The 22,721-nt window shown below is 42.4% G+C and overlaps 1 protein-coding gene across 1 annotated transcript in view; it reads left to right on the top strand.

Moving 5' to 3' along the window:
- lrguk (leucine-rich repeats and guanylate kinase domain containing) overlaps positions 1-22,721 on the top strand; it is a 146,015-nt gene that overhangs the window by 36,614 nt on the left and 86,680 nt on the right. The window contains exon 11 of the mRNA XM_086010866.1: positions 19,185-19,281. Within this exon, the coding sequence (XP_085866992.1) occupies positions 19,185-19,281 (97 nt within the window). The remainder of the gene's footprint in view (positions 1-19,184; positions 19,282-22,721) is intronic.

The raw sequence follows: 22,721 nt of genomic DNA, 5'->3' as shown, positions 1-22,721 counted from the left end.
GAAACATGGAATGGTTACAGCACAGGAGGAGGCCATTTGGCCCATTGAGCCCGTGCCGGCTCTTTGCAAGAGCAACTCATGCCTTTGTTACCTTTAACTCAACTGTTCCAATGCTCTCCTGGCCGGCTTCCCATGTTCCACCTTCCATAAATACGAGCTCATCCAAAGCTTCGCTGCCCGTGTGCTAACTCGCACCAAGTCCCGTTCCCCCAGTGCTCGCTGACCTACATTGGCTCCCGGTCCAGTAATCTCATCTTTGGACACAATATGCCAGAGCTGAGGCCTAACCCTTTATTTATAGCTACCAGTGTCATTGGGATCAACAAACCTGCTCAGCCCCACAAGCCTGAAACAGGATTCAAAAGGTTGACCACAGCCGCAACATTTCACCGATTCTGGCATCAAGTCTCCAGATTTGTTTTCTCTCTAAGGTTTATAGGTGAACATTTAGGGAACAGTGATCACTGTATCAAGGTTTAGATTAGCTATGGAAAAGGACAGGGAGCAATCTAGAGTAAAAATGTTTAACTGGGGGGAAGACCAATTTCAGTGGCATGAGAACAGATCTGGCCCGGGTAACCTGGAATCAAAGATTGGCAGGCAAAACTGATATGGAACAATGGGCTGCCTTTAAAGAGGAAATAGATCAGGTACAGTTGATGTACATTCTCACTGGGGGAAAGGCAGGGCAACTAAAGTCGGGGCTCCCTGGATGACGAAAGAGATAGAGAATATGATGAAGCAGAAAAAGAGTGCATATGACAGATGTCAGGTTGCAAATACATCCGAGAATCAGGCTATAGATAGAAAGGTCAGAAGAGAAGTGAAAAAGAAAATAAGAGGGGAAAAGAGAGGGTATGAGAATAGAATAGCAGCCAACATAAAAGGTAATCCAAAAGTCTTCTATAGGCATATAAATAGTAAAAGGGTAGTAAGAGGAGGGGTGGGGCCGATTAGGGACCAAAAAGGAGACCTATGCCTGGAGGCAGAGGGTATGGCTGAGGTACTAAACAAGTACTTTGCATCTGTCTTCACCAAGGAAGAGGATGCTGCCATTGACATAGTAGAGGAGGAGGTAGTGGAGATACTTGATAGGATAAAAATTGATAAAGAGGAGGTATTAGAAAGGCTGGCTGTTCTTAAAGTAGCTAAGTCACCAGGAGCAGATGGGATGCATCCTAGGATGATGAGGGAATTGAGGGAGGAAATGGCCATAATATTCCAATCCTCCTTTAGATATGGGGGTGGTGCCAGAGGACTGGAGAATTGCAAATGTTACACCATTGTTCAAAAAAGGGTGTAAAGATGAACCCAGCAACTGCAGGCCAATCAGTTTGACCTCAGTAGTGGGGAAGCTTTTAGAAACAGTAATCGGCAAAATTAAGTCACTTGGACAACTGTGGATTTATTAAGGTAAGCCAACACGGATTTGTTAAAGGCAAATCGTGTTTAACTAACTTGATTGAGTTCCTTGATGAGGTAACAGAGGGTTGATGAGGGTAATGCAGTTGACGTAGTGTACATGGATTTCCAAAAGGCATTCAACAAAGTGCCACATAATAGGCTTGCCGGTAAAGTTGAAGCCCATGGAATAAAAGGGACAGTGGCAGCATGGATACGGAATTGGCTAAGTTATAGGAAACAGAGTAATGGTGAACGGTTGTTTTTTGGACTGGAGGAAGGTATACAGTGGTGTTCCCCAGGGGTCGGTTCTAGGACCACTGCTTTTCTTGATGTATATTAATGACGTGGGTGTACAGGGCACAATTTCAAAATTTGCCGATGAGACAAAATTTGGAAGTATAGTGGAGAGTGATAGACTTCAGGAAGACATAGACAGGCTGGTGAAATGGGCGGACACGTGGCAGATGATGAAATTTAACGTAGAAAAGTGTGAAGTGATACATTTTGGTAGAAAGAATGAGGAGAGGGCATATAAACTCAATGGTACAATCCTGAAGGGTGTGCATGAACAGAAGGACCTGGGGGTATGTGTGCACAAATCGTTGAAGGTGGCAGGGCAGGTTGAGAAAGCAGTTAAAAAGGCTCACGGGATCCTGGACTTCATGAATAGAGGTATAGAGTACAAAAGTGTGGAAATTATGATGAACCTGTATAAAACACTGGTTCGGTCCCAACTGGAGTCTAATTCTGGGCACCACACTTTAGGAAGGATGTGAAGGCCTTAGAGAGGGTGCAGAAAAGATATACGCGAATGATTCCAGGAATGAGGGACTTCAGTTACGTTGATAGACTGGAGAAGCTGGGGTTGTTCTCCTTGGAGCAGAGAAGATTGAGAGGAGATTTGATAGAGGTGTTCAAAATCATGAGGGGTCTGGACTGAGTAGATAGAGGGAAACTGTTCCCATTGGCAGAAGGGTCGACAACCAAAGGACACAGATTTAAGGTGATTGGCAAAAGAACCAAAGGTGACGTAAGAAAAAACCTTTTTACGTAGCAAATGGTTAAGATCTGGAATGCACTGCCTGAAAGGGTGATGGAGGCAGATTCAATCACAGCCTTCAACAGGGAGTTGGATAAGTATCTGAAGGAAAGAACTTTGCAGGGCTACGGGGAAAGGGTGGGGGAGTGGGACGAGCTTAAGTGCTCTTGCAGAGAGCCGGCACGGGCTTGATGGGCCGAATGGCCTCCTTCCATGCTGTAACCATTCTATGATTTTAAATATGATAGTGGAACAAGGCTTTAAGTAATTTCATTATTACATCAATACCATTACAGTCAGGCTATTGTAAATACAGGCCTTGTTTTATATGAAGTGGCTTTCACACCTCAAGAAAACCAAGTGAATAGTGATTAAAGCTAGCAGTTATGAGCAACTACAGCTCCAATAACCAAATATTCAATAACTTTTCCATGGTTCTTGTGTACTTTTTGGCACTTTTAGCAAGTCTAAGCAGGATGGGTTGTAGGGGGTTCGGGAACATGGAGCCAGCGGGGTAATAGAGATGTCCTTTCTGCCCCAGGTTCTTCTCTCTCTCTCATTCATATATCTCATTCCCAGTATATGGATAATAAGAATTCAGACATTGACTGTGACAAATTATCAAGGTAAACTGCTTTTGGTGCATTAACTGAGTCAGTTCTGGGTCAGTGTAAAGTGAGAAATTACACAGCTGGAAAGCATTGCACTTATGATGGTACAGCCACGCACGTGAAATGTAAAAAATCTTGTTTTTCTGTTGAACAAAACAACCTCAAATTGAATGGACAGTTTTTCTGTGTTAATTGAATATTCCGCAAAGTTTATTTTCTGAAGGTCAGGTTGTTCACCTGCTTTCCTTCTGAGTTAAACATGCTCACACTCATACTCACTCCCTCCCTCCCTCCCTCTCTCTCTCTTCTCCCCGCCCCCCCCCCCCCTTGGATTTGGCTTGTTTTATTGCAGTAAGTAGAAATAGGAGTGCTGAGTGTGAGAGTGTGAAAAGATGGTCTCAGTAAAAGTGACTGTGAAGCTGTCGGACTAGCGTGAAAACCCAACTGGTTCACTGATTTCTTTAGGAAGGCCACCTGCCGTCCTTACCTGGTCTGGCCTATTTGTCACTCTGGTCCCACGCCAATGTGGTTGACTCTTAACTGCCCTCTGAAGTGGCCTAGCAAGCCACTCAGTTGTATCCGATCTCAGGAAAACTGTGGATGGGCAATAAATGCCAGCCTAGCAAGCCACTCCGTTGTAGGAAAATCACTACTGCATTGGTTTAACAAGGTGGCCCACCACCACCTTTTCAGGGCATCTAGGGATGGGCAAAAAATGCCAGCCTTGCCAGCGATGTCGACATACCAAGAATGAATTATAAAAATTGAAAAGCCAGTCATTCTGAGCTGCTTCTTCTCACGCCTCCTACCTTTAGAGATAGGCTAGATACAGAGATTTAGGAAGAAGTCCCCAGTCTTTCAGTCAGTGAATGTGCGCGGCACAGGCAACTAGGAAATAGAGGGAGAAAATTAAGAGGTAACTTACCAAAACCGTTCTAACTTTTAAGCCTGTGCTCATTCTACGTAAGAAAAAGCTGTATGTGTTCTCCAGTGCAACAGTATGCACCTTGGGTATCTCACAATCGAAAAGGAATCATCTTCTGTCAGGAGAAGATGGATGAGCCTTGTCATGCTACATTGTTGGCAAGTACAATGGTGGTTAGCAATCCAGAGGTCAAAGAGAGAAAGCCCTAAATATTTTCCAAACTATTTACCATAAAACTAATAGAACAAATACATTTGCAGCAACACAGTAAGCAGAAAGAGAAAGCAGAGATATTCTAAAAGCAAGAAAGTAAACCAAAATATTTCAAATAAATATGTTTTAGCCCATTAGCCAGCTTATACTGAAAGGCCCACTATTGGCATACAGAGCTTATACCGAAGACAAGTCAGGTGCAGGAAATCATCTATAATATTGAAAATCAGAGGGTGAATCTGTCACTGCACCAAAGATTGTGATGACGAACAGATGGTTGTGCGAGTGCGATAAGGTTCTGCGTAACATATTTTGTGTGGTTGAAATGAAATATGGGGCCAACAGAAAATGAAAGCTCTGAAATTAATTAAGCAGTCAGCAGGGTGCAGTGGTATGATGTACCAGATGACTTGAGGATTTATTTTCTTTATTATTGTGCTATTCATTTTTGATCAGTGCTAACTTTTTAATGACTCACCTTGGCGAGAGTCAGTTTATATCTGACTTTGCTTCCTTGGCAGTAATCCCAGTTTCTGATTCATTTAGTATCTGTGGTTAATTGTTTAGTTTGTTTGTTTCCTACGTTAATTATTATTTGCCTTTATTTGAAAGATGTTTCACTCTGCCATTAGCCAGCTGAGACAGTAGGTGACCTCCCAGGCCTTTGTCAATGCTGCTAAGGGTTAGGTGAGAGCAAAAGGTGATGTCCAAGCTGACCAGGCACTTCCTAAGGGGAAAGGGGGGAAATCTGAGGCAGAGCACTGAGCTCCTGGGTTCTCTAATTCACTTCACTGTTGCCAATCTCAGTTCACTATTACCACCTGTCTGCTATAAGGACAGTATCTAACACTTGTGTTGAAGTGATCCAGGGTCATTCTGCTGCCCCTCTTGGCTGCAATCACTATCTCTACAGATGGCTGAGATTCTGAACTTACTGTGTGGGAAATAATGGCCAAGATTCCACCCCTTGTCTCTCCACAGTAAGATGCAAGAACATAGGAACAGGAGTGGGCCATTTAGCCCCTTGAGCCTGTTCGCCATTCAGTGAGATCATGGCTGATCTGTGACCTAACTCCATATACCCGCCTTTGCCCCATATCCCTTAATACCTTCGGTTAACTGGAATCTATCAATCTCTGATTTAAAATTAATGATTGACCTAGCATCAACTGCCGTTTTCTGAAGACAGTTCCAAACTTCTACCACCCTTTGCATGCAGAAGTGTTTCCGAACTTCACTCCTGAAAGAACAACAGAAAATGCTGGAAACACTCAGCAGGCCAGGCTGTATCCGTGGAGAGAGAAACAGAGTTAACGTTTCAGATCTGTGACCCTTTGTCAGAATTGGAAAAAGTTAGGGATGTAACAGGTTTTAAGCAGGTGCAGAGGCAGGGAAAGAGGGGGGAGAGGGGAGGAAGGAACTAAAGGGATGGTCTGTGATCGGGTGGAAGGCAGGAGAGATTAAATGTTGCAAATGGTGATGGCAGAATCATCAACAGCTGCCGCCTGAAAAAATGGGGGCAGGGGTTATAGTCTGAAATTGTTGAACTCGATGTTGAGTCCAGAAGGCTGTAAAGTGCCTAATAGAAAAATGAGGTGCTGTTCCTCGAGCTTACGCTGGGCTTCATTGGAACAGTGTAAGAGGCCGAGGGCAGAGTGAGAGTGGAGTGGAGAATTAAAGTGACAAGCGACCAGAAGCTTGGGGTCACTCCTGAAAGGCCTGGCTCTAATTTTTAGGCTATGTCCCCTAGTCCTAGATTCCCCAACCAGCGGAAATAGTTTCATTCTATCTACCCTATCAGTTCCCATTAATGGCTTGAAAACTTTGATCAAATCAGCCCTTAATCTTCTAAATTTTAGGGAATACAATCCTAGTTTGTGTAATCTCTCCTCGTAATTTAACCGTTGGAGCCCAGGAATCATTCTAGTAAATCTACGCTGCACTCCCTCCAAGGCCAATGAACTGAACACAGTTCTCCAGATATCTAACCAGGGCTTTGTATAGCGGTAGCATGACTTCTAACCCCTTGCATTCTAGCCCTCTCGATATAAAGGCCAGCATTCCATTAGTCCTTTTGATTATCTTTTGTACCTGTCCATGACATTTTAATGATCTATGTACATGGACCCCTAAGTCTCTGTGGACCTCCACTGCTTCTAGCTTTTCACTATTTAGAAAGTACTCTGATCTATTCTTTTTTGGTCCAAAGTGGATGACCCCACACTTGCCTATATTGAAATCCATTTGCCCCAGTTTTGCCCATTCACTTAATCTATTAATATCAGATTTGATCAATTCAAGGTTTTAGTCTAATAGTTTTATACTGTGCTAAATGTTACTCTGTTTTACCCACTTATCTGTTACTTTTAATTAAATACTTGTGTTTGAAGCGCATCTGACCCACCACTTTCCCACTTAGACAGCCATTTGTCTGGTGCATGTTTTCCTGTAACTTGACTTTCCCGTGTGACCTGGATCGCTCAGAATTCCAGTATTCTGATTTTACCAGCATTCAGAAGAGTGATTCGGGGAGCCACGTTCTGATGATGGAATCCAGTGCCCAAATGAAGTTAGAATTTGAGTCACAGTTTAATTTGATCCACGTGGACCAAAAGATGGGATAGAAATCCATCCTAGCAGGAGAAGAATAGCTCTGGTGGCTGTGTGTAGTGAAATTGTAAGTAAGGGCATTAAGATTTCCTCGGATCAATATTTCCAGTAAAATCGTAAACAAGGTCTTTTTTAACACTTACAATTTCAGTAGAAGTACCGCCCAGAGGAAATCCTCATGAATGTATTTACAATTTCGATACACATCATAGCCAGAGCAAATCTTCCCCTGGGATAACCTCTTAACTACTCTTGGAAAGTTTCCACTTTATTATTTTCAGAATCGTAATACTTTAACCTGAGTATGGAATGTTCTTGCCCCCTACTGATGGCATTCAGCTAATGCTATATACACTGAGTCTGCAACCAGATTCAGCCAGAGATAAAATGTTTCTTTCTAGTTTGCTGTCAGACACGTCAGTCAACACACACTGTATCTCCATTACATTATATTAGACTGTCAGCAACCTTGAAAGACAAATCAGTTGGCAGCATTTTCATTAAGTGTTCCTGGGCAAATTCTGTGTCTGTCTAACTCTACTGTCTCCATGCTGAAAAGAGCCGAGATTTGCATTATCGTGTCAGTAATGGAAATGCACTTCTGTGTGGTTTGCTGTGAGGCAAATTTACTCATTTGTCTGGGCTAGTCTTTGAATTCTGACCTGTGCTCTATCTGACCTCCATTCACTACTCCCATCTTTATTCTGAAGGAGTAATTTTATGAATTTGCACTGCCAGCGGGGTGCCTTCTGCATTGAGAATGAACATTGAAACTCGTGTTTGCCACACACAATCATCCAACTAGTGTTGGGAGGACTCGTAAAAATCAACATTTCATTGTACAGTACACACGTCTGCTGCATATATGACAAATAAAATTGAATTGAATTGAAATGGTTGTAAAATTATGGGCATGCGCACCTGAATTTCTGATGCATGTCTCTCCATCTTGAGCACAAAGTCAGAAAATGTTCCCTATCACTTTTGGAATTTCAGAAGAATCAAATAACATATCTAGAAACTATTTTGATTTATTATATAACATTTAGATATACAGCATGAAACTTATGACCTCAATTTGACGACACTATCACAAGCACAGAGTAATTAGCAACCATTTGACAGTTTCGACTTAACTCTGTGAACCTCTAAATATGGTAGGTTATACATCATTTTATTCAGCATAGTGTCCCTGCATCACAATGTGTGATGCATAATAATCTGCTTGTATTAGTTTGCCTGAGGTTATTGTGAAAAAAATAAGACAATAGCAAAAATGATCAAAATACTTAAGGAACTGCAGCAATTACACATGTACGAGTTAACAGCAAATACAGAAAGACGAAGCTCCTTTAAAGGAGAGGAGAAGTTGGTGCAGGAGTACCTTTTGTTGGAAGTGCTCCCCCATTGTCTATTAAAAAAATACACTCTTGATTTTCATCTTGGCCACCTGAAATCAATGGGATGAAAATCAGGCGCATACTACAACGGACAGGTGATCTTCTCTAACAGATTACCACGTAGCCGGTGAAGGTGAAAATCACTGCTACTGAATTTTATTTTCTCCATACAGAGATCTACAATGTTGGGTTTGTTTGCCTCCAGGCCATTCCAGTAATATCACAGACAGGCATATGTCTTGGAAGGGATCCACCGATTGCAAAGGGATTTGTCACTTTGGACCAGCTTGGTGGCCAAGAGCAGCCTGATCTTGGGGAATCGTACTTCCTCCTATTCAAGGCAATATATTAAAAAAAAATTTGGCCTGTAATTTGCAGTCAGCGGCGAAGCAAAGGCATTCGCCGCTGGCCCCGAAATAAGCTTCCCACAAAGATCTCGTGAACTCTGTGGCAAGAAGTTCGGCTTTTCCAACGTGAAGTTGAAATCAGCCTAAGTTAATGGGGAATCCCTAACGCAAACTGCTGTGAGGTAAACGAGCTGTCTAAGCAGCCAATCAAAATGCAGAATTCTCACAGACCGAGACCCGGGAAGTGAGTAAGCTCCTCTGATTCTAACTTTTTAAAAATGTTAGAGAGCAAAACAAAGATTGGGGGTCTTGCATGGGGAAAAGGTAAACCTGAAATAAAGATGAACAAACTTTAAAAAAAAAAAAATCTTAAAAATTGTAATTTTTATTAAAATGGATAAATTTGACACTCCACAAAATTAAAATTAGTTCTTCAGGGCCATAACGTTTGCTTAGCAGTCAGTACACCGTTAAAACCCCAGTTACACCTAATCCAATGGGTCTAACTTTTAACAGCAATATTACCGTGGAAGAGTATTACCGTGGCCTATTACATTGTTCCAATAAAGCTCAACGTAAGCTCGAGGAACAGCACCTCATCTTTCGATTAGGCACTTTACAGTCTGCCAGACTCAACATCGAGTTCAACAATTTCAGATAATTATCCCTGCCCCCATTTTTCATGCAGTATGATTTTTGCCACTCCCATTTGCAACATTTTATCTTTCCTGCCTCTTACAAAAGTACAGGATGTTCTTTCAATTCCTTCCTCCCCTCCTAAACCCCCCCCCCCCCCACTGTCTCTGCAACTGCTTAACATCTGTTACATCTCCAGCTTTTTCCAGTTCTGATGAAGGGTCTCAGACCTGAAACGTTAACTCTGTTTCTCTCTCCACGGATGCTGCCTGGCCTGCTGAGTATTTCCAGCATTTTCTGTTGTTATTAAATTCCTTTGTCCGCTATTTTAAAGGAGGAATTATCCTCTTTATTTGAATCACACAACGTAATTTCAAGGCTAAATATTTGTTTAAATAGACAATAGAATTGCATCGAATTTGCAGCACAGAAATAGGCCATTTGGCCCAAATGGTCCATGCCTCTTCATCTAACTCTATGAGCATAACATTCTATTCCTTTCTCCCTTGTGTATCTATCTGCCCCTTAAACGCATCTATGCTATTTGCCTCAACTACTCTGGGTAAAGAAGTTCCTCCTGAATTCCTTATTAAATTTATTAGTGACATATTTATGTCCCCTAGTTTTGGAGAGTACTTTGGACAAGAAAGTATTCCCCCTTTTTAGACTTCCCTTCAACTTTAAGCACGAGCGACTCCTGTGGTGTGCTCCAGTCATAATGCTTCAAGAAGGAATTATAGCCCGGCTATAAATCTTTGATATTTGACATGAAGTCAGTTGTCCTCATCAAGTCCATATAGTTTTGGACTGCACTGAGTGAGTCTAGGTGCTAGCTGATTTTTACAAAGTTGAAAGTGGATGTGGAGCTAATCAGTTTATAAAAAAAACTTTGAATAACTGTTTTAGTTTTTATAACACTCAAAGTTGCAATGCTTACATTTCTATATTGGGGAAAACTACTGTTGACCTTGGAGGTCAACAAGATTGATGCATTAAAACTGTGTCTCATAATTTACTGTTCTCAAATGCCATATTTACTATGCCTGTCTGGTAACAGCATATGAACACAAAGTGAGGTATGTTAAATTTAGACAATGTTTTTTCATTTAGTTGATTCAGTGCACATGTAGTGACTGAGTCTGGTGCTTGCTGCTGGGATATGAACATTCATGATGTGATCCATTTATCTTCAGTGTAAATGTCAAGTACATCTTTAGAGTAAGCCAGCTAGTTGCTACATCACAGGGTTTGAGATGAACATTGTAAGATCACCAACAAATTGTATTTTTTTACCTTTGTTTTTAAAAGAAACATTGATTTATTTTCTTCCCATTCCCCTCTCCTGAAGTCTTCATGCAGTACTAGCCTCCTTTCTGTTTTTTCATTTAGAACAGTTTTCATAGTACAGTATAGGAATGTATAGGAAAGCTCAAACCTGCATTCTACTCTGCGACTCCAGAGCAATTTTCTTTTGCTACAAATATTTAGGATGACAAACCTAGGGCATGTGATTTGTGATCACTCAGATACCGGCATCTCCACTGCCTTTGAGACTTGTTACGCACACTTGCAATACTTAAGCTGCAAATCGCATGATATGTGTTAGGTTAGTGGGCTGTCACACCACACCAAATCACTTGTTCTAACACACATCATATGGTATCAGGGCTTCTATAGCAAATAGCTCCATTAAGATATCCTAGATAATGTTGCATTAATGAGTCTATGCAACTTCATATGGACAGTATGGGTGAATCTCATTGTAGACCTCCAGACCAGTAATAATTGCAGTTCTTAGCCAATAGGTGACCCCCACCCCCACTGCCGCCATGTGAAAATTGTCATCTTGAGCACTACAGATGGCAGAGGAACCAAACCAGATAGCTGCCATTACCAACATCTATATAGCTAGACCTACATTCATTATTATCCCACTAAATGTGCTCACTAAAGGTCTGTGAGATGGAAGATTTGGTACGTGGTACCAACAAGCATTAAATAAATGTTTGACCAACCTTTTAGGAACTCCTGACGAACAATGACTCTATAGGCAGAATAAAATACAACAATCTGATAAGGGAAGATGTCAACTGCAAATCTTAGTTTCTCTCCACACCATTTGTTAAAATGGACAGGTCTGTGGACACAATCACAGGGGTGAAATTGGATATTGTATCCTCCACTTCCAGACAGATCAAATTGCAACAAACTCATCTGCTTAGTTGCACTCGCTTTCAATAAGCCCCATGCAGAAAGTCTGAATTGTATTTCCTTGTGGCAGTAGTGTTTGGTATAACCGTCTCCTGATTAAGTCAGATAACATTAAGGCCCCCTACCAGAGCCTGCTGGTGTGTGTGTCAAGAGCCCTTTGTATTATTATAATGGTATATAGACGAGCCACTTAAACAAGACAAATAAAGGGAATTCACCCTGAAAATATGATTACGTGAAAACTAAAGGTTCTTTGCCACTAGTACGAGTCACAAAGCCAGCCCCTTCTAGGGCATGCTTCCTTACCGAATTTGAAAATATTACACAAGAGTGAGCATCTTCCTAATGTTTCCACCACTGTCAGATCTGAAACTTTGCAACTTGGGATCCAATTGGCTTGCTTTATCTGATTTTTCAGCTGCCCATTGTTAGATTTAAGGTCCTAAAAGTTACTGTTCGTGACAAATGCTATTTTAACGGAGACTGTCACCAGTTTATTTTAAATAGGTTAGAGCTTCAGTTAAAATGACAGAGGAATTTCATAGCAGTGTAAGAACAAGTACCCACTAATTTGACCAGCAGTAATTTTTAGGCTGAAGAACTAAAGTGGAATAAATTGCTAGCATATTTAATATCCTGCCTCCAGATGTCTTTAGCAGTCACATTTTAGGAGAGCTAAACTCTTACAAGAGCATGCTTAACATAAAATTCATGAGGCTTCAATTTTATAGCTGGCCACCTCTGGCCATTTGGTAATAAACATTTTTTGTGGCTTAATCCATGCCACCAAAGGACAGATGTAAAATATGTAAAAATAAGCCTTACGGGAAAATGTTCTGTTTTACATTATTTTCGAACGATGCCAGTGGCAGATGCAATGTTGCAGCAGTCAGTGTTACTCAAATATATGAAACAATAGGCTGACCATCCATCCTGACATTCAGGCCACTGTGGTCTGATCCTATGCTGACCTTGCCACTGAATTAATATTCGTTCCACAGATTTAGGCTAAATTACAGCTGCTGGCAAAGCTAAGATTGTGTTATCCATTCCAGATGTGAAGAAGTGTTTTTTTCTCTTTCGATAAGTTGCTGCCTGTTATTTGAAACCTGAGAAGGCGTTGGAGCAAGTAAAGGGTTAACAGAATAGACAAAGTGCTCTCTGGCTATTGCCTCCAGGCCTGGCCAACACAGTCTGAGGCAATCTGCTTTTATCTTTCATTACTTGAATAAACCACTGCTGTGTTTAAAGAAGATTGGAAAAAAAAGTCAAAATGATTAGACTTGAGTTCTTATGCAATTTTTACCAATTAAGCTTGTAAAATTAGCAGCAACCTTAATAATCAAAGTAAGCTTGCCAGTACCACCACTTCTCCCTGAAGCTATTCAAATTAGAGTGTGCCAAAAAACACAGATCTAAAACATTCCAATTCCGTGACAGCATTGCAGAGCCTCAAAGAGTGCAGCATTGTCAAAGGTGCTGTCTTTCAGTTGAGATGTTAAACCTCTCAGATGACTGTACAAGATCCCATTGTAGTATTTGAAGAAGAGCAAGGGAAACTCGAGGGAATACTAGCAAAGTTTATACAGCCAGTCCTCATAATTTAAGTACTGTGTGGCTCAGGCTAATGTGTCCAAAAACTTATGACCTCGAAAACTATGATCAAATCACCCCTTAATTCTCTAAATTCCAGAGAATACAACCCTAGTTTGTGTAATCTTTCCTTGTAATTTAACCCTTGGAGTCCAGGTATTATTCTAGTAAATCTACGCTGCACTCCCTCCAAGGCCAATATATCGTTCCTCAGGTGTGGTGTCCAGAACTGAACACAATACTCTAGGTGTGGTCTAACCAGGGCTTTGTATAGTTGTAGCAAGACTTCTAATGCCTTGTATTCTAATCCTCTAGATATAAAGGCCAGCATTCCATTAGCCTTTTTGATTAATTTTTGTACCTGTCTGTGACATTTTAATAATCTATGTACAGTACATGGACCCTTAAGTCTCTTTGGACCTCCACTGCTTCTAGCTTTTCACTATTTAGAAAGTATTTTGATCTATCCTTTTTAGGTCCAAAGTGGATGACCTCATACTTGCCTATATTGAAATCCATTTGTCACAGTTTTGCCCATTCACTCGATCTATTAATATCTCTTTGTAATTTTACACTTACATCTTTACTGCTTACAATGCTGCCTATCTTTGTGTCATCGGCAAACTTCTGTATGTGGCTCTCTATCCCTTCATCTAAGTTGTTAATAAATACAGTGAATAGTTGAAGCTCCAACACAGATCCCTGTGGGCTGCCAGTTAGAGCACCACCAAAGAAACTGATTATCTGATCATTTAGCTCATTGCTGTTTGTGCGACCTCGCTGTGCGCAAATTGGCTGCTGTGCTTCCCTACATTACAACAGTGAATACACTTCAAAAGTACCTTCATTGGCAATGATGTGCTTGGGACGCCCTGAGGTTGTGAAAAGCACTATATAAATGCAAGTTTGTTCTTGCTATCTTTGTTGAGAATAATGAATTTAAAGCACCAACTCCTTTGCGGTGTTGGTCAGAACTCCTTCTGTTTGACGCAGTGGCTGTACTCGGAACATATTGCTGTATTAGTGACGCCAGCTCCCGACACAGGCCTTGAGCAGCCAGCAGCAACCCCTTAATCAACTTGTTGGATGCACTAGCCCTAGTGAGTGCGGCAAGTTTACTTTGGAATTGCTTCTAGCTGTGTGACGGTCATGTTTTGGGAGCTGGTAGTACTAACACGGCATAAATACAAGACAAAGCCAGCTTGAGTGAGTGTGACAACCAATTCATGCTGAAATATGGCCTGTTTCATGCTCTTGACTCAATCACGAGGAACTGAGTTGAGATTGCCCAAACTCACCTCACTTCATGTAGCTGTCAGAGAGAAAGCCCACATATTCCATCAGTTTTGGCTGGGTTCCAACCAGGTTGCAGAGGTGAAAGGACCGTGTTTTAACTCACTTTACCTTTCAGACTTTCCTACTAGAGCTGCTGTTAAAGTATTTCATCCTGCAGCTTGATTGAGTTAAGCATTTCCAGGATGGTTGAAGAAGTAAAGAGTTCAGGATGTGAAATGCTTGTGAAAATTCTTCCTGCTATTCATTTTTCTTGCCAATTTCCCCCCACCTCCTTCCTGCAAGGCATTGGCATCTTGCTAGGTTACATTTCTATGTGCGACGGTTGTTGTCTGGTCGGTACCTTGGTCAAATGGCCATTAGCCATGTGCCGGGCTATTTGACCGCACTGGCAATCTTGCCCTCATCCAATGTCCAAACGCATGCACTTCCACTTCCACCAGGGGTTACTGGATAGCAATCAGGAGTGGAGCCTTGTCCAGTTGTCCCGTCCACCCCTCCCAAAAAAAACCAGAAAAACAGGCTAATTGTAGCAGCCCAACTGCCACCCTGACTGGGATCAGCTGTCTCAACATAGACCTGTGATCTAGCCTGGGGCCTTCCTGTTCTGTACGGTTCAGCTACTCACTAACTAAACTCACTGAGCCAACAGCCTGGCTGGTATTTATTTATTTAATTTTTTTAATTCAATCATGGGATGTGGGCGTCATTGGCAAGGCCAGCATTTATTGCCCATCCCTAATTGCCCTCGAGAAGGTGGTGGTGAGACGGCGCCTTGAACCGCTGCAGTCCATGTGGTGAAGGTAATCCCACAGTGCAGTTAGGTAGGAAGTTCCAGGTTTTGACTCAGCAATGATAAAGGAATGGCGATATATTTCCAAGTCAGGATGGTGTGTGACTTGGAGGTGGTGGTGTTCCCATGCGCATGCTGCCCTTGTCCTAGGTGGTAGAGGTCGGGGGTTTGGGAGGTGCTGCCGAAGAAGCCTTGGCAAGTTGCTGCACTGCATCTTGTAGATGGTACACACTGCAGCCACGGTGTGCTGGTGGTGGAGAGAGTGAATGCTTAAGGTGGTGGATGGTGTGCCAATCAAGCGGGCTGCCTTGTCCTAGATGGTGTCGAGCTTCGAGTGTTCAGCTGCACTCATCGAGGCAAGTGGAGAGTATTCCACCACACTCCTGACTTGTGCCTTGTAGATGGTGGAAAGGCTTTGGGGAATCAGGAGGTGAGTCACTCGCCACAGAATACCCAGCCTCTGACCTGTTCTTGTAGCCACAGTATTTTCCGACCAAAGTACAGGAAACTTTGTGCTATCCGGAGGTTGAATGTCCGGCAGCTTCGATCTAATGGCAGAAATCAGCAGCCGTTTTGGTTAGGTTTTTTTTCTTCTCCTAGCATTCTTTTCATAGGCAGGCTCTGGAAAGCGTCTTTGTAGCTTAGCAACAGCTTCAGAGACGCTTCCAAGCTACTAGGCCGAGTGTTTACAAGCTGTTGCTGAGCAACAGTGTTTGTGGTCAGATACCGCAGGCTCTGGAAGGTGTCTCTGTATCTTGGCAACAGCTTCAGAGACGCTTCCAAGCCATGGGCCGAGTGTTGACAAGCTGTTGCTGAGCAACAGTCTTTGTTGTCAGATACGGAGATGAAAAGCTCCTATCTGATAACATTGACGCTGTGATGCGCCATCAATTACTCAAAAGACTGAGGTTAAGCGAGTAACAACCAGGCTTTTATTAACTAAAGAATGAAGGTCTAGTCTCGAGTGGTCGACCCGTCCAGAATACTAAGGGACTGGGAGGTAGTCACTTATATACCTGGAATAGTGGGAGGAGTCAGCCGAGGCATGTCCAGACCTGTACCTAGTGGAATACACATACACATACAGACAGGTATAACAGTGGTTTACCACACGCTGGTCTATCCGGAAGTTTTGAGGCAACGGCAGCAGCTCGGTCCCATGGGTGCCGGATAGCACAAAGTTTCCTGTACATATTATTCTCTCTTTTTCTCTACTTAAGTCATGCTGTATAGCTTACATCATGCTTGCTGGCTTTGCCTTTCTCCAATTCATGCTCTTTTTCTATTCATTAGTCTTTTGCGCTCACTTCCCAAGTCTCAGTGCTTCTGTGAACATTGCTCTTAGTCTTTCTTTGTTCTAAAACATGCAGTTTTATTATTAATAATAAGTACTTTTAAATGAAATTTATTCCACTAATCCAATCAGGTTCAGGTGAGTTTTGCCTTTGTGGTTAATCATTTCAACTAAACCTAATGATTGAATAAGTGCTGTGTAATTCATTCAAAGCAATCTATTATTCTCTTTATTTCACAATTAAGCTAATACTTGACTATAAAGGACTGCTTATTCAGGACTCATAAATATAGCTCTTTTACATAAATTTGGTTAATTGCAACCTTTTTCCTTCACTCTGGCTTGTTGCATTTGACAGGATTGATCTTCTGATACTGCATGGGATATTTAGTTCCTTTCATTTCGTTAATATCTATTATGCATACACCTATTCCACTGAATGTCTCCACATACAAGCAGTAAATGCATTCAAATTGCTTCACTTAAGGCTTCTAGACCAACAGCTTGTTTCTGCTAATTCCCTTCTGTCTACATTAGATGGCAGATCCTCAATTAAATTACTTAAGTCTGTGGCTCTTCATTCTTTTCTGTCTTGCCCCTTTCTTTTTAATTGGACTGTAATTTCACACGGGTACACATTTTGTGAACTTGTTCTATCCACCACGTGGAAGCTTTGGATTTTGCCAGATGCTGAGTTCTAACCTGAGTCATGTGATCTGTCAGTTTCTATAAGCCAGTTGGATTCATGTCCCTTAATTATACAGTGTCATAATCTTTTTGCCTGAAATTATGAAACTCACAAATTAAAGTCAGAATAAAGTAATGAATTATTCTGAGAGTGCGAGGGTTGTAATCAGTGTTGAAAAACGTAGCATTTACCAAATGTTTTGCCAGTGTGGTTGGCCTTGGTAACTTTATAGAATACAAGAATGACAGTGACAATGTTGACATCTTATGGTACTCCTGTACTTTGTCAATGTGTCATGGAGGCAGTTCAACACTGGCACTTAAAGCTTTGGATATAGTTATAACTATATTTTTTAAGCCTTTGAAAGTAAGCTTTTACAAGCACCATGTAACCCACATTTTACTTGTGTAAATTAAGGTTCCTTTTGTTAAATTATTGTGAATTTGGAATGGCATCTTTTGAAGCACTGCTTGTTGCCTGTGGTTATGGAATCGAGTGTTGTACATCACCAGTGGTGCAGCACATCTGAAACAAATAGCTTTGTTCTCTTTATGGTGGTTTAACCAAAGAGCCAATTTGTATGAGGACATCTGTTTCCTTTTGGTTTCGGCACCTCTCACGGCCAGACAGCACAGTAAAGTTTCTTAAAATATTGCTGTTGAGAAAAGACGGAGGAAACGAGTGGTTCACTGGATTAGAATACTCTTGTTTCATCTCTGACACTTGGGTTCAAAGCTAGCCTAGATTGATATAATGAAAGTCTTCTCTCTCTCTGCTAATGAATTTGAGCCAAATCTTAAGCCAGATCCAATTGGGGGTGGAACAGCACAAAACTGCCCATAATTCAGCACTAATTGGCATCAAGATAGCAGTCTCACCCGGAGAGGCTATGAGGTTGATTGGTGCAAAAAGTGGAATGTTACACTGGGGACACTTTTCCAAGACTGAAGTTATGCCATATGGGGGACAAATTCTTCTGCCGCTATGTGTAGCAATATCGTAAATGTGTTGGTGTTTATTTTTTCTTTTCTAGGAAGAAGAAAGTCAAAGTAAATGTGGGTTCACTAAATATATGCTAACCAAAGTGTTAGTGATCAAATTCTGTACTTTTGGAAAAAATTATGCACTAACTCCAAGGCTAATCCCTGTTTTTAGGTAAAGCTTTTAAAAAATCAAATGAATAATCGACTTCAATTTCCCCACTATATTGGAAGTGGAACTCTAGTAATGAAAAACAATTTTCATTATGCTTCAGAGTTGTTATCGCTGTACCCATAGATTATGATTTAGCAAAATTGTAAGCATGTTATTTTCTAATGCATTTGCGACGTGACTACACGTGGCAACCAGAGCATTTGCAACAACAGCCTGTATTTATATAGCGCCTTTAGCATAGTAAAACGTCCCAAAGCACTTCACAGGAGCGTTATCAAACAGAATTTTACACCAAGCCACAAAAGGAGATTTTAGGGCAGATAAAGCTTGGCCAAAGTGGGAGGTTTTAAGGAGCGTCTTAAAGGAGGTAGAGAGGCAGAAAAGTTTAGGGAGTGAATCCCAGAGCTTAGGGCCTTGGCAGATAAAGGCATGGGCGCCAGTGGTGGAGTGATTAAAATCGGGGATGCTCCAGCGGCTAGAATTGGAGGAGCGCAGATATCTCGGAGGGTTGTAGGGCTGGAGGAGGTTACAGAGATAGGAAGGGGCGAGGCCATGGAGGGATTTGAAAACAAGGATGAGAATTTTAAAATCGAGGCGTTGCTAAGCTTAGTCTTCCTGCATTGCACTGTATCTGACCTGAGAGTGCTTGATATTAGCAATGGGTGCAAAAAGCAACAAAAAAATCTTCCATCCCCCAGCAATTTGATGAGTATGAAATTTATCAAAATATAAATTAAGTTGATGGTTATATAGAAGAAAACAATCCAGGTGCAGTCTGCTTATTTCTGTCAGGATTTCTCAGGAGACCTAGTGTTTTAAACAAGCTATTTCCTTTTTATTTTTACATCTGTTGTACAGATCCATCTGGTTTCAAGCACCTTCAGAGCTGCCTCTCCAATGAAGCAGATCTACAACAGGATCCTGTTTTAGCAAAATGATTTGCAGAGGCTTATATTTTAATTTTTTTTCCAGTATCTGTCACACAAGCCGAAGTCGTTACTTTGGAGAAGAGGATGGATGTGATTATCATTTTGTATCTGAACAAATGTTTGAAGAAATGATTCAACTGGTAAGAATGCTCTGACGTTAGAGATCCATGTAAAGGATTGGACATAATGAATTCATAATTTTTTTTAAACACTTTGGGAACATTTCCAGAATTTTTATTAAAGTGGAATTAGATTGGGTTTCTGTTAAAGTATGCCTGAATGCAGATTATTATTTCTACTTAAACATTGAGAACGTCTGTTTGATTGCCCTGTGTCCACCTCTCCCACCATTTGCTGTTCACACCTCTTCAGCCTGACGCAGCACCATGACTACCTTGGTCAAAGCCACCAATAATGTCCTATGTGACTGCAACTGTGTTGTCTTATCATTTATCATTCTTCTTCAAAACCTCTCTGCAGTCTTTGATGTGGTAGATTACTCCATCCTTCTGCAGTCCTTCTACTCAATGGTTGTATAATTCAACATTTAGAACATGATTAAATTGCACTTTATAATTCCAGTGCTGTTGCCTTGTACCCTATTGGGACAGATTAAGTTTTTCCCTTTGTTTTATTTCCACTTCCCCATTTTTAAAAAACAAACCACCCCTTGTCCACACATAATTGTTCACTTGAGAGATCTCGGGGGAGAAATTAGTTTTAGCCAGTAAAATTGCCGGTGAGGTAATGGCCACAAAGCTAACAGAGCAAAATTCATCTGGGGGATGGAGATTGTTGGTGCAGCGCTTACCTGCCACGCAATGCCGTCCTGGTGGCGTTACTGGAGGCATCCGACCTGAAGCTTGTGTGCAGGAGCGGCGTTCGAGCTTCGCACAGCTTCTGGAAGCGAGGCTGTGGCGCTGTAAAGGAATTGTGGGCAATGAAGAGGTCTGAGAATTAAAGAGGCCATGCATACTGAAGCAAACAAATTAAAATTAAGTGCACAATGCAGTTTTCAGCTCTTTCAGCCTTTAAAAAAAATATTTGATATTAAAAAGAAGTCCCAAATGTGATTATTCAGCTCTTACAGCTGAATTACATAGAAACATAGAAGATAGGAGCAGGAGTAGGCCATTCGGCCCCTCGAGCCTGCTCCGCCATTCAATGCGATCATGGCTGATCATCCAAATTCAGTACCCTGTCCCTGCTTTCTCCCCATATCCTTTGATCCCTTTAGCCTTAAGAAATATATCCAACTCCTTCTTGAATATATTTAATGAATTGGCTTCTACTGCCTTCTGTGGTAGAGAATTCCACAGGTTCACCACTCTCTGGGTGAAGAAATTCCTCCTCATCTCTGTCCTAAAGGGCGGCACGGTGGCATAGTGGTTAGCACTGTTGCCTCACAGCGCCAGGGACCCGGGTTCAAATCCGGCCTCGGGTGACTGTCTGTGTGGCGTTTGCACATTCTCCGTGGGTTTTCTCCGGGTGCTCCGGTTTCCTCCCACAGTCCAAAGATGTGCGGGTTAGGTTGATTGGCCATGATAAAAAAAAATTGTCCCTTAGTGTTAGGGGGGGATTAAATACGCGGGGTTACGGGGATAGGGCTTGTGTGGGATGGCTGTCGGTGTAGGGACCGGGTGCTAGGGTTTGGATGATCAGCCATGATCTCATTGAATGGCGGAGCAGGCTCGAAGGGCCGAATGGCCTACTCCTGCTCCTATCTTCTATGTTTCTATGTAAATGGCTTACACCTTATCCTTAGACTGTGACCCCTGGTTCTGGACTCCCCGATCATCGGGAACATCCTTCCTGCATCTAGTCTGTCTAGTCCTGTCAGAATTTTATAAGTTTCAGTGAGATCCCCTCTCATTCTTCTAAACTCTAGCGAGTATAAGCCCAATCGACCCAATCTCTCCTCATACGTCATTCCTGCCATCCCAGGTATCAGCCTGGTGAATCTTCGCTGAACTCCTTCCATGGCAAGAACATCCTTCCTCAGATAAGGCGACCAAAACTGCACACAATACTCCAGATGTGGTCTCACCAAGGCCCTGTACAACTGCAGCAAGACATCCTTGTTCCTGTACTGAAACCCTCTCGCTACGAAGGCCAACATACCATTTGCCTTCTTAACCTCCTGCTGCACCTGCATGCTTACTTTCAGCGACTGGTGCACAAGGACGCCCAGGTCTCATTCCCTTCCTAACCTCAAGAAATGGGAAAAATACCTCGGCACTAACACAAATGGCTCAACAAGCCAGGGAAGGGACACCCAGGGTCTCGTACACAGCACTCTAGCTTTGCGCAGGGGTTCAACTCTGCAAGACTGGCCCTCTACCCACGGGCCAGGAGGCCCTCCAGAAAGAACAATGTGAGAGTACATCACCGAGGCCGTCACTGCCAGCAGTGTCTCTCTCACCACCTGGCTTCAGTGCCCAAGGCAGCGTCATGACCTCAGACCACTGGTCAGGGTCAGTGAATGTATCTTCAAAAACCGTCTCCTACCAACTGCACCACTAGCCTCACGCTGCTCAATGCACGACCCCCACCCCCATCACTCACTTACCAACAATCTGCACCAAGTACAAGGCACATCTTCCATTCCTACCCTCACCTCACCTCCTTGGAGGAGACGGTGCAGGCCATTCTTGGCAAGAGCATGGCTGAGCCCTTGGCCAGCGGCAGGGCTGAAAGGATACAAGATGCTGGTGTCCTCATATATTATCCTCCTTCTGGCATGCACCTTATGCTTTCCCACCCTCCCATCACCACAACTCCACTCTTGTGCCTTCCTCATTTCACACACCCAAGAAATGCAGCCTGCCCAGCCAGTGGGTGACCAAGAAGAGGGGGAGGAGAGTGAAGAAGAACAAAAAGATGATTAATTTGACACTCCCAGCCTCCAGGTCAACCAGCAAGGCCATTTGCAGTGTTCCCCACTGAAAGTCAGCAGCCTTCCACCAGCCATGCTGCAGCCACTGGAGTAGCACTGCATGACATCAGTAGGATAGGCAAAGGCACTTACAAGACAGTCACAAAGAGAATGCATACGGGTGATGAGTTGATTTCTTGATGTCACATTCGATGGATAGATGTATTTAGGTGGATTGGAAAGTTTGCTTTGTGGTGGCTTTTATTTCAGCATCGTGGCCAAGAGTACGCTGTGATGGTCAGTAACAGATGGAATGTAAGATATGGGACTAATGATGAAAGGGGAATTGGAGCTGTGGTCACTGGTGAATGATTCCATCTTGGATATCCCGGTCACAAAGGGGCTGTCTGGGATGCATCCTTCTGTCTGATTCCTCCTCTTCTGCTTCCTCCTTTTCTGTGTCTTCCTCTTCCCTCTGCAAGCGGATGCTGTAAATGTGAAAGGACTGCATAAAAGTTTTGAAATACTCAGCTGGTCCGGCAGCATCTTGACCTGAGACGTGAACTCTGTTGTTCTCTCCACAGATGTTGCCTGCTGAATATTTGCAGCATGTTCTGTCTTTTCAAAGGCCTTCATTTACCATCCAAGCCCTTGCAAGCATCCAGCAGCACTCCCTACACACTTGCAAAACTTTTCACATCTATT

The sequence above is a fragment of the Somniosus microcephalus genome, chromosome 17 (genome assembly GCF_052327205.1).
Source record: "Somniosus microcephalus isolate GS21.2 chromosome 17, FLI_Smic_1.0, whole genome shotgun sequence".
NCBI lineage: Eukaryota > Metazoa > Chordata > Chondrichthyes > Squaliformes > Somniosidae > Somniosus > Somniosus microcephalus.
This window is presented reverse-complemented; position numbering and strand designations above follow the sequence as displayed.